The 13,009-nt window shown below is 31.6% G+C and overlaps 1 protein-coding gene across 1 annotated transcript; it reads right to left on the minus strand.

Moving 5' to 3' along the window:
- Positions 1–880: 880 nt before the first annotated feature.
- LOC139516356 (interferon-induced protein 44-like) lies at positions 881–11,857 on the minus strand. The gene is made up of 7 exons (XM_071306418.1): positions 11,710–11,857; positions 7,457–7,988; positions 6,685–6,746; positions 3,888–4,085; positions 2,908–3,054; positions 2,548–2,719; positions 881–1,596 (listed from the first exon to the last, which is right to left on the minus strand). The coding sequence occupies exons 2-7, from the start codon at positions 7,977–7,979 to the stop codon at positions 1,286–1,288; spliced, it is 1,413 nt and encodes a 470-aa protein (XP_071162519.1). The 5' UTR covers positions 7,980–7,988; positions 11,710–11,857; the 3' UTR covers positions 881–1,285.
- Positions 11,858–13,009: the final 1,152 nt, after the last annotated feature.

The raw sequence follows: 13,009 nt of genomic DNA on the forward strand, positions 1-13,009 counted from the left end.
TCAATCTATTTGTTCCTCAAATTTCGTTTCTGTCCTTTCAATTATGTGAATCAAGAGAAAAATCCAAAAAATGTACAACAGTTGCATTGAAAAGTGAAAATCGAGTGCACCTTTTTATGTTAAGGCGTGTTTGAGTTGAATATTTTGTCTTGAAAACGTATAAAGCAAAAGTATTCGATACATCATCTCGCTTCAGATGCTATCATTTGTATATATCAAGGCTACAAGTGACTTTTTAACATAAAAAAATCACAGTGCTAAAAGATGAAATATATGGGTCAAGTGAAATACCTTTCTTTTGAATCACAAAATTAGAGTGGGTGTGTTCGAATAGCTAATATTTACTCAAAGTACTTGACGACAGTCTATAAGGTTCATCAAAACAAACGGACAAATATGGCTGTATTTACATGTCAAAAACTACTCTGAGTACAGACTTACCTGTGAAGGGTTAAATGCATTTTGTGTTTCAGAAAGATAAAATCTCTTTTAGATTTTGATGGGTATTTTTTTCCCTTCATGCATAAGGTGTGAAAATTAACTAAGTTGTGGTACAACTTTGAGATGCATCCTCAGGTAAAAACCAGTTTGTATTGTTTTGATTGTCCTTAATTGAAATGGACAAGGGGTATCTTCACAACTATATCATGTTTATAAAGGTGAGATAAAGAGTTTATCTGAGTCAGTGAATAGACAGTTTTAAAGTAATTCAGGTGTTTGTTTATTTTTACACCTTCTGTAGAAAGGGAAAAAATGCCCATCAAAAACCAAGAAAGTTTATTTTTCTTGAACACAAAATGCATTTATCTTTTATATATCTAGTGAATGCTAAGCCTTAAAACTGATTAATATTTCATATATTGTTCCAAAAACGAAAAGACAAGTTGTCAACTTTTTTTATCAACATTTATATGATTTAATTTTATAGTTTGCAAAACTATACATACTCTAGATGCCTTAAAAGTCGAAATTCAAACAAAATTTCTGATTTTCTATATTAAAAGCTTTCTTTCTTTAGAACCACAATGTCTCTGTAACAGAATACATGAAAACGACTAATCTTTTGACAAATATAGTCACCATTATTATCTTTGACGTTACCTTAATGTAATACTATGTGTAATTCATGTTATTAATCATTTGACTTTTTAAACATTTAGATATGAGTGTTCTTGCTGTAGGTTGATCTAAAAGTAATTAATTTGAGAAGATCGCCTAATGTTATACTTAATAACAAGACAGTAAAAATTAAAGTTCAGCTCTTTCATTTGATTATTTTTTTCATCTATTCTCTAATGTTAAGTTGTTGTAATTTTTCGTCTTCAATTTGGTCAAGGTAATTAAACATGTAGTCGTCTGTCGAATTCAGTAATTGCTGCAAGGTCAACAAGGTTAGAATGTTAACATTATCCTGAAGTTCGATTTCTGATTCGTAATTCTTTATTGGTAGGATATTAGATCTTGGCAGTCCCAATATCTGTGAAACTCTATCTACAGTTTCTTGTACGACAGGACTGGAGAAAACTTGTGATAGATCTTCACTTGTAGCCTCACACACTTTGTCTATTTTCGTAAGTAATACAAGCTGTGGAATGCCTGCAAAGATAAAAAAAAATTGGGAGCCATTACATTTCAATTAGTTTTGGCTTTATAACTATTTTGATCTGAGCGTCACAGATGAGTCTAGTGAAGACAAAACGCGCGTCTGGCGTATTAAGTTATCAGCCTGGTACCTCTGATAACTATTTACACCACTGGGTCGATGACACTGCTTGTTGGCGATTCGTTCCCGAGGGTATCACCATCCCAGTATTCAGCACTTCAGTGTTGACATGAATATCAATTATATGGTATTTTTATAAATTTCCTGTCTACAAAAGTATGATTTTTTCGAAAAAAATAAGGAGTTTCTTATTCCAGGCATAGATTACCTTAGCCGTATTTGGCATAACCTATTTCGGAATTTTGGGTCCTCAATGCTCTTCAACTTTGAACTTGTTTGGCTTTATAATTATTTTGATCTGAGCGTCACTGATGAGTCTTATGAAGACAAAATGCGCGTCTGAGGTATTAAATTCTAAGCCTGGTACCTTCGATAACTATTAGGAACTTGAACATTTTGATTCTAGGTATTTTTGTGCAGCCAAGAAGAAATAAATATTCCTTTTGTTTTATAAAAACTCAGTTTGAGACTGTAATTGGAAACGTCTCATAATCAGTCATCATATATATATCGGTTTTTAATTCGGCTTTCTACGTATTTTACGATACTATAGAAATAAGCATTTAACTCACCAAAAGGTCAGAATCTTAGATTATGAATAACGCAATTATATAATGCGAATTCCAGTTGCAAATACCCAAACTTGAGATCCAAAACTGAGAAACCAATGTTTTAGCATACGTTGAACGCCTAGAAATAACGATTTGATTGTTATAAAAAAAACCATCGGCAATTGCAGATTCATTCCAAATCCTGTAATCAATGCATCTTTAAATTGGAATATGAATTTAATAAACTAACTGGATAGGAATAAGTTTGTTTACCTCTTTGGTTCATGTGAATCTGAAATCCCTTCATCTTTTCTATCACCTTCTCCGGCATTACGTCTACTGTGCTTCCATCAATGACAATCACAACACAATGTATTTTATCAGCAAATTGTGGTTTGGCAACAAATCCTGTTATGTCAGGTGTAACTGGAGCAGATGGATTGAACTAAAATGAAAATAAATATTGTTGAATATCCGGTTATAAAACGTTATTTCTTTTCTTTAATATCTAAATCTGAAAAATTATCTATAATAATATTTTTGGCAACTTAATGTAGTTAACCGACTTCAATAAATCCCTCTATTTTGCAATTCTATAATTTATGTTCAGATCACTACTACGAATATGTGTACCTGGAATCGATCAGGTAAATTACCATCGAGTAGATAACACATTCCATGAGCATCCATTCCCTGGTCAGCTTCAAGTCCTCTAGTATCATGGAGTCTGAAATTCAATGCTTTCCCGGATGTTCCATTTCTGATTTGGTACTTTCGATACTGGGAAAAAATTATATATACATTTCTGTACATGTATCATTATTTGGTAACATAAATCTCTTTTTAATCAGCTAACCAGTAATGAACATCAATTCAAGATTTATACATATATACAAATTTATTTATTCTGCTTACGGGAATCCTTCGATGCTACATTTAGCTATATCAAATATCTTAACTTAAATAACTTTACCAAAATAATGTAGAAAAGCAATTGATAGGATATAATTTAAGTATAATCATTCATTTTTTTTAAATTTAATCATACTAGGGTTAATCAACTTTCGTATCTAAGTGTGATTGAAATGAAATGGACTTTACTCTTTAAATAAAGGTTTTAAGAATAATATTTATATAAAACTCGCGTAAACAAGCTAAATGACGTATTGTGGTGATTTTTCTGTTGAACTTAATGACTGAATGCACCTTTAGACCGATACATTGTTATGTAAGTTATCTCCATATTCAAAATATGCACGATCATACATATGTGTCTGATTAAATAAAGCCATGCAATCGTTGAACTTATATTTTAAAAGTTTATCTCAAATTACTCACAAAGGCCTTATCTCCCACAATAAATTTTTTTTTGTATTGATATGTTCTTCAATGTAATGTTCTTACAATTAAAAAAATAATGAGCATTTTCTAGTGAATTATATCTAAAAACTAATAACAAAAACAATATGAGAATAAAAAAAAGAGGCAAGGATGTGGATCTATGAGAAAAGATCAATCAATACGATCAAGATCCAACCAGATTGAGCTGAAAACTTTGATGTTTGATACATGGTGACAAAATGATACAATTTCAGCCTTTATTTTATACTCACAACAGTTGTTAAGCTATGCTCAGCATTACCACTACACGCCTGTCTAGTTATATATCCTCGAAAAACAGAGTTAATGGTATTGAAGAAACTTGTCTTTCCAGCTCCTACTTGTCCAACCAATAAAATTCGTGCCTGTGGAACATTTAATTCCTTCAAAGGTTTGTATCTTTCTATCTTTTCTTTCAGTGCTCTTAATAACTGATAAAAAAATAATATATCTTGGAGTGTTTCTAATAGTATTCTTTCTTGACAAAAAAAAGTACAGTATTCTACATCTAGTTTTATAAACATGGTAACTCTTTCATACTTATTGTGTCAAATAATGTAAGGTATGGAAACTCTTTTTGTAAAATAGGTGTATCTGTACTTTTATTATAAAGAATTTATCCAATCCGGCTGGACAAATTTTCATTTAATCATCGATAAATCTAAATTTACGAAGGACACCAAATAAATAAACCACAAGAGGCTGTCATGGTGGACACAACATTTAGCCTAAAAATTGCTCTGAATTTGGATTGTGATTGCATATTTGACACAGCATAGGTTTGTGACACAAAATGAATGTGGCTTAAGAACTGAAAGAATCAAATTGGGCATTTCCTTATTATGGTCCAATATAAAAAATCTAAGTACAAAGTTAAAATCAGCATATCAAAGAATCTCAAGAATTCAATTTTTGATGAGATACTTTTCTGTTAAAAGGGAAATAACTCAAAATAACCAAGAGACCAAAATGACATATACCACGTCTTCCTATATCTACTATAGAAATTAATTAGTAATTACACTATTTCTGTTCAAAGGGAAATGACTCAAATTCATATGATAACAAGAGATCAAATGACGTAGAAATTAAGTATCAATTACACTATTTCTGTGCAAAGGGAAATAACTCAAATTTATATAATTCAAACCACTACTGATAGGTCTGTTACTCACCAAACGAAAACAGCTAAAATCGTGAAAATATAACTTGACCTTCATTTAGTCACAGGAAACAACATATCTGAATTTGTAAAGATATTGTCAAAACATTTTCATGTTAATGAACGGATACTGTTGGTAGCCGCACGCTCGACCGCCATTGTTTTTCTTTTTCTTTTTTGGTTCAGTGTTTCAAATAACTGATACAAAAATGACATTGTCCTATTTATCAAAAAATATTTAAATTGCAAAAGCAATTTCATTGTTATTAAAAACTATTGACTTCATAATCAGATATATCTATATGAAATAATATAAAAAGTTCTTTGAACCTTGGCTATTATTTATTTTGAATTTATTGAACCATAAAGTTAAATTTTGACTCTTCACATTGAATAATCCGCGAAGCGGATTATGTAAAACGTGAAGAGTCAAAATTGGATTTTATGGTTCAATAAATTCAAATCAAATTATTGCCATCATTATAAATAAATTTCTATCAAAAATAAGGTTCAAAGAACTTTTTTTATTACTTATATTAACAATAAAAACGTACACACATGTTGGCGCATGAATATACAACGTCAGAGTGGGCGTGTCGCCATAAAAATTGACAACATTGAAAATGAAAGTAATACTTTGAACCAATCAGAAGACAATTAATACCCCAATTTTTATTTATTTGTATATGTTCCTAAGTAAATGAATACAATATTTCGTGTAAAGTAAAGTACTATTTTTTAAAAACAAATTACTCTCAAAGAGCAGTGACCATGGATTTTCAAGTGTGCTTCACATTCATTAATCAAAGTTTAATCTAGACCTACTTCTGTGTTCACTCTACATTATCTTTTCCGTTAATAAGCTGGTTATGGAAAAAAAAATTAAAATAAAAAAAATACTGAACAACGTAGTAAATTCAAAACGGAAAGTCCCTAATCAAATGGCAAAAGCAAAAGCTCATATACATAAAAAAAAATGGATAACAACTGTAATATTCCTGACTTGTTACAGGCATTTTCAAATGTAGAAAATGGTTGATTGAACCTGATTTTATAGCGCTAAACCTCTCAATTGTATGACAGTCGCATTAAATTCCATTATATTTAAAACGATGCGTGAACAAAACAGACATAATACTAGGTAAAATTGTCAAAATAAGGGTACAGCAGTCATTAATTACTGTGTCACAATAAACAAACAAATATTTAACAAAGAAGCACAAAAAACATCTATCAAATTTAATAACCACAGTCATTGCTTAATTATATATGTATTTTAACTCAACCCATAAAGGATTGAAATATTTGAAGTCCTGTGTCAGAGTGCATTAACATCAACTCAAGTGTATAGTCGCGTGTTTGAGGTCAGAATGTAAACGTCACTCAAGAAGAAATATAAAACAATTTTGTTGTTCAAAGAATTTTCAAAATTATAATTTCACATGGGGAATGGTGGTTTAGGGTTGAATAATCTAAAGTTTTGCTAGACCTAAAGTCAGAAAAAGACCAAGATTTAAAATTATCTTAAAGTTCTTTAAAAAATTTAGAATCCACATATGGTTAATGCCACTACTCCTTTTGCGAACAAAGTTTGACGTTTAAAGTTTTACTTAGAAGTGTATACTTCCAGTACTAGTAGACCTGACAAATATGTAAGTCCCAGCTTAATTTGTTTAAATATTGATTCAATTATAGCATAAAATAATGTCTTCAAATAGGCCAGATACGATATGCATCAAGTCACTTTCCTATCCGAGTACTAATCTATTGTAGGACACGTAGCAAAATCCTTCAGTTCGGAACAAGTCTTTACTTAAGTAGCGTTATGCATATCAGGCCAGATGGGCTAAAATAATGAACTGGCTTACTTCTGTATTCCACTGGGGAGTTTTTCTCCATGGTTCTTCAAGATCCGCTTTGGTATCTGAAACTGGGAGCAAATATGATATACAATATTTATAATTAACATTGTTATTATTTTCTCTTGCTTGGTTATGTATTGTTTTATGATTATTAAGTGAAAGAAATGTACACTCAACTCGTTAATTTGAGCTCAGCTATGCACAATATTTGTCAAGAGGATTAAAACTTAACGATGGATAAATGCAATTCACGGGTTAGGAAGTTTTGACCATTCATCCACTGGTAGGACTTTGTCTTCGCCAAAGATAACTCGATAATAAGATATGCAACGGTTCAAGCGGAAAAGTAACGTAAAATATAAATATTTTTTATAAAAAAAAAATCTGTGTTGACCTCTTTGTATTGAGCTTTTCGTGGTACAATAGAATCACAATATGTACCAACTTATTTACTATTCCTTTTTCCTAGACAAAATTTATGCAAAGGAGACTAAGTTTTGAATTATCAAAATAACTTCAATTGATTTTAAAAATATAAATTGGCATATATCTAATTTATAGTTTACAAATCTAATATCGAAATAACAATTTTTTAATGTTACGATTTCGGCAAATTTGTATTCTTGGAGTACAAAGATCAAATACAAAGTGTTATGCAAATACCAGAATCAATTCTATATACCAAAATCAATTTTATTGTTTTGATATTATTGTTAAAGTTATGCGTAATACTGTTTATAGATCTAGTCTTTCTATTTATTTCAGTTGTATGTCTAACCTTCTACGGAGTAAACTTCAATGTCTTTCACGTTCATGTGTCCATTAGAAATGGAATCTAATGTTTCTCCATTTGAGTTATATGAGTGTCCGAAGGATAATGCACCGTTCAACTGAAAGTAACCACCAGTAAGAGTTATGGTGTTGGTAAAAGACGGTAGATCATATCCACCTCCAAATGTAGGTCCGTATGCCCCATTATCATATATAGAATATGTAGTATTTTTGACCGGCATTTTTACTGGCTTCCAGTTACCGTTTTGATAGATTCGAAATAGAAACGAATTCTCATCAACCTGATGACCCTGAGTACTAGCCCAACTCAAGGAGGTATATCCACCATAAACAGAGCTGTTAGTGTTGTACATAATAGTCACTGTCGGACCTTTGTTATTGCACTTTGTATGGAATGCAGTAGCATCACAGCCATCCCTAGTTGCTTTAAATAAAAGTGTGTATCTTTTATTCCCGCCGAGCCACTCGTTCATTTGTTTTTGATCACTCTTCTTGAATGTAACTGCCATGTTACCAGTCTTTATAAATAGATATGATAGAATGAATCAATTATAAATGAATATTGCATTGTGGAAACGTACGTTTATTATAGTAGTTTTGGTTTGTCGCAAAAGTTTATTTATTGAATAACATATGACAAATTAACTGAAAACTTTGTTTAAGAGAATGCGATGAGTAGTGCCTATAATGTAACTAGTTTTCATTCCAAACGTGAGGGAAATTATATTTGATGACACACACGTACCATACAAAACAAACCTTTCTGAAATTATCCTTTCATAAATCTATAAATTGATAGGAAACTAAGATTTCAACTTTCTCAGGCAAATTTGACCTTTTCAACAGATTTTTATAGTTTGTTCTAAATGTTGTGCTATCCAAGGTAAGGACAAGGGTTGATCGCTCACAAACATGTTGTACTGTTATACCACTGTCCCAGGTTAGGGGGAGGGTTGGGATCACGCTAACATGTTTTACCCCGCCACATTATTTATGTATGTGCCTGTCCCAAGTCAGGAGCCTGTAATTCAGTGGTTGTCGTTTGTTTATGTGTTACATATTTGTTTTTCGTTCATTTTTTTTATATAAATTATGCCGTTAGTTTTAACGTTTGAATTGTTTTACATTGTCGTTTCGGGGCCTCTTATAGCTGACTATGCGGTATGGGCTTTGCTCATTGTTGAAGGCCGTACGGTGACCCATAGTTGTTAATGTCTGTGTCATTTTTGTCATTTGTGGATAGTTGTCTCATTGGCAATCATACCACATCTTCTTTTTTATATTAACACCGTCACATTTTTATGTGCCTGAAGTTCAGTGGTTGTCGTTGGGTCATGTAGGTTATATTCGTTTTTTCGTAAATTGATTTGTTATAAATTAGGCCGTTGGTTTTTTCAATTAAATGTTTCATGTTTTTCATTATTGGGACATTGTAAAGCCGACTATACGGTATGGGTCTCTTTCATTGTTGAAAGCCGTATTGTTGCCTATAATTGCTTATATCCACTTCATTTGAACTTTGGTGGATAGTTATCTAATTAGCAATCATACCAAGTCTCTTTCTTTGAATATAGCTATTGTTTTATGACCATTTTTGTCGAGCGTCGTCGATTTTGTCGTCGGCGGCGTCCTGAAATTTACACTCTGTGGTTTGAAATTTTAAGCTATCCTGGTTTTTCACCAAACTTGGACAGAAGCTTGTTTATGATCACAAGATACGGTAGTATCCAGAAGTAAATTTTGTAAAAAAAAAAAACAACAAGTTTAGCCGTATTTTACTTATACTTAGTTTTTCTGCCAGTTAACATTACATGTACTATGTGGTTAAAGTTTTAAACATTTTAATAACTTTCTTAACCTATCCTTGATGTGTGCCAAACATAAGACATAAGCTCCTTTATGCATGATGAAAAGCTGGTATCTAGGAGAAATTTTGTAAAATAAATATATTTCCTTTTTTCACCGAATATTACTTGTAAATAGACTTAGTTTTCCTTCAAATTAACATTACATAAGACTGCATTCAATTTTTTAATACATTTATTAGATTCATATACATGATAAACCATCCTCGATGTTGACCAAACTTGAACAGAGGCTTCTTACAATCAAAAGATATAGTATATAGAGGAAAATGTAAAAGTTATCTTCCTTATCATTTGTTTATTCTATAAATTTGTGTTTCAACTCTTTTATAAATCTTTAGATTTGATTGCATACTGTATTCATTTTTCACAAGCATAACTTGTTTTCATACATTTCAAATGTTTTATTTCATTAACTGTAAATCTAATATCTGCATTCTCCTATCACACTGAAGACATAGACAAACAGCAAAAGTAGGCGAGACACTGGGTTCCGCGGAACCCTTTATGAATTTTGTATTCATACATGTATAACTCCACTTCAAATATATCTGTTCTTAAACATCCTGGCTTTCGAACATTCGGTTAAAGATAAATCCAGAAAAGTTGTGGGGTTTTCAGACGCAGCGGTTTTCATCATTTTTACAAACGGAAAAGCACATTCTAATGGGATTCTAATTTCAACGAGATCGTGTTTACCGATCCTGTAACTTAAGTTATACGATTCGGGTAAACTTTTCGATCCTTTAAACTAACTTATTCTTCAAAACTGTTTTATAGTGAGTTGTTAAGTATCTTTGAATATTGTTTTTATCGGTATAAATATCGATAAATCAAAACCCAACTAAATATTACTGTTATACACATGTGTACATTCACGGTCCTACAAGATGTCGAACCTTATAATTTTGTATTGCACAAAGTCAGGGTTTTCCTAGGAATGTTAATGACGTCTTCACATTAAATCAGTAAAATGTGGGATGTGTACTGATAAATATTTTAGTATTAGATACATGTATGATAGTTGCTATTGGCTTCATACTAGCTTATAAGGTAACGCCGAGTACTTACATATTAGTGCATTGTGTCCTATAATATATGTGTTTTTGAAAGTTTTTATCGTTCAGTTGATTTTTATGCCCCACATACGATAGTAGAGGGGCATTATGTTTTCTGGTCTGTGCGTCCGTTCGTCCGTCTGTTCGTTCGTCCGTCTGTCCCGCTTCAGGTTAAAGTTTTTGGTCAAGGTAGTTTTTGATGAAGCTGAAGTCCAATCAACTTGAAACTTACTACACTTGTTGCTTATGGTATGATCTTTCTGATTTTAAGACCAAATTTGACTTTTGACCCCAATTTCAAGGTTCACTGAACATAGAAAATGAAAGTGGAAGTTTCAGGTTAAAGTTTTTGGTCAAGGTAGTTTTTGATGAAGCTGAAGTCCAATCAAATTGAAACTTAGTACACATGTTGCTTATTACATGATCTTCCTAATTTTAATGCCAAATTAGATTATTTTCCCAATTTCACGGTCCATTGAACATGGAAAATGATAGTGCGAGTGGGGCATCCGTGTACTTTGGACACATTCTTGTTAGAGTTTGTCCTTGTGCTGTGCTATTACACCACTGACCAAGGTTCGGGGAGGGTTGGGACACGAGCAAACATTATGTAAGTCATGAGCCTGTAGTTTAGTGTTTGTTGTTTGTTGCTGTTTATCATATTTAATGGTTTGGACGGGTTCTTCGTTTCTAAATTATTTAATGTATTAAGCCATTTTTCTCTATTCTTTATTATTATATTTAAGCACCTCATTATTCTCTCGTCTATTTTTCCCTCATTTGTCTCTATTCTTTACAATTCTTTATATCTTTTGCCAATTAATTATTCTCTATTCTGTAGTGTTATCCCAATCTGCACCATCACTTTTTTTTTATTTACACAATTCAGACCTTTAATTTTCTGTTGTTTTACATTTATCAGTTCGGGGCCTTTTATGGCTTAATTACTATGCGGTAAGGGTTTCGCTCATCGTTGACGATCGTATGGTGACTTATTGTAGGTACGACCTGTAATGCCATTTGGTCTCTAGTGAAGAGTTGCTTCTTTAACAATCTTACCGCATTTTTTTAGTTTGATCTGAATCAGCGACAATCACATCCAAATGAATTACAAGATCTTGACTTGTAACATGTACACAGAGAATGCGGCGGTGTTAAACATGTTTATGAACGCTCAACTCAGTCTACCTCACGACAGCTACACCTCTAACTTCAATAACAGGGGGGTGGGGGCAGTTTTGTTTATAAATGTACAAATAGAGGCAAGGTGTGTGGGCAAGCAGAATAAAACAGCATAAAACAACAGAATGTCTTACCTGTTAACCCAATTCCTTTAAAAAAAAAAGACTCTCTCTTCTTTCAGCCTGACAGAAAGCACAATGGTCAATAACCATAAATTCAATAAAGGATTTCCAGAAAATTACATCAACGTTTTCATAAATTTAACGGGGACGTTAAATCTGTCATGATAAATATAGATATTGATTTTACCTGACAAAGTATACTAACAAAGATGCATTGAACAAATATTTCATTAGTTTTCCGATTAGATTAATCTCTGGTTAGTTTATAGTTGTGAAACTTTTAAAATATACCTCGGCTTAATTTATGATATTCTAGACTAAAAGTTTATGTCGTTATATGACTTATATAGCATATATTTCCTGATCTTCATTTGCCTGAAATTACTATTTAAAAAAAATAGATTTTTGAATAAAATACTGTGTCCCTATTTGAAAAATAAAAATAAAGAATATGACAATTACAGGATTCGTTCATTTAAATAAAGAATAACAAATACTGTCCTTTAAATCTATAGAACAACGCTATCTTATAAATTATCATCAATGCAATTTAATGCTTTGTATACAAAAAAATATGTACTATCCATGATACTATGAAACATTGTGAAGGGAAATCAAGGCAACTCATCGGTTGTTTTTTTTTTAAACTTTAAGGACTTTATCCATTTCATCGTAACTGAAACCAATTTTACCGTCTGAAGGGAATGTGCCAGTTATATCTATATTTTGATAAAGCTTTCAGTTTTTACTTTGAATTGAAAAAAATAGTTATCTTCCAAATTGATCAATTGGTAGTTAGTTGCTTTATAATGCACAACCGCATCACTATTAATGGCCCACATATCTATATTTTTAAAATTTGATATAGTTTTACTGTGAAGTTATGTATATAGCTGCTACTGTAATTTATTTATAAATGTTTGGTTAATGTTTTGTGACGCTGAACTCCTACATACCATATACAGATATTTCAAATAAATCACACTAAAGCTGCTTTTATCTTGCATTTAACCTTTTGTTCAGATATGGTGCCATAATGCTTTTCCTCCGCTTTTTTATTTGTTATTATAATTTTCAACATTATTCCACCTGTTTGCCTTAAGGATTCCTGTGAGTTAGTGAACCAATCCCATGAATGGTTACCAAAATAAGGACCACCATCTGAAATTTTCCGAGCCGCCTTTGAAATTTTACAACAGTATGCCGTTATCTTGGGTAAAGAAATAAATGTGAAACAAATTTCGTGAGGGGTTTTGATTTAAGAATGCCTAGACTTAAAATTTTTTATTGTATACTATGTAGATGCATTAAA

This window comes from Mytilus edulis, chromosome 3 (genome assembly GCF_963676685.1).
Source record: "Mytilus edulis chromosome 3, xbMytEdul2.2, whole genome shotgun sequence".
Classification (NCBI taxonomy): Eukaryota; Metazoa; Mollusca; class Bivalvia; order Mytilida; family Mytilidae; genus Mytilus; species Mytilus edulis.

What these genes read in the sequence shown, in the direction of transcription:
- LOC139516356 (XM_071306418.1), bottom strand. Translation starts at nt 7,979, where the DNA reads ATGGCAGTTACATTCAAGAAGAGTGATCAAAAACAAATGAACGAGTGG. An exon ending in TGAAGTTTACTCCGTAGAAG is followed by an intron (nt 6,747 to 7,456) that starts GTTAGACATACA and finishes ATTTGCTCCCAG; the next exon opens with TTTCAGATACCAAAGCGGAT. An exon ending in AGCATAGCTTAACAACTGTT is followed by an intron (nt 3,055 to 3,887) that starts GTGAGTATAAAA and finishes ATTTTTTCCCAG; the next exon opens with TATCGAAAGTACCAAATCAG.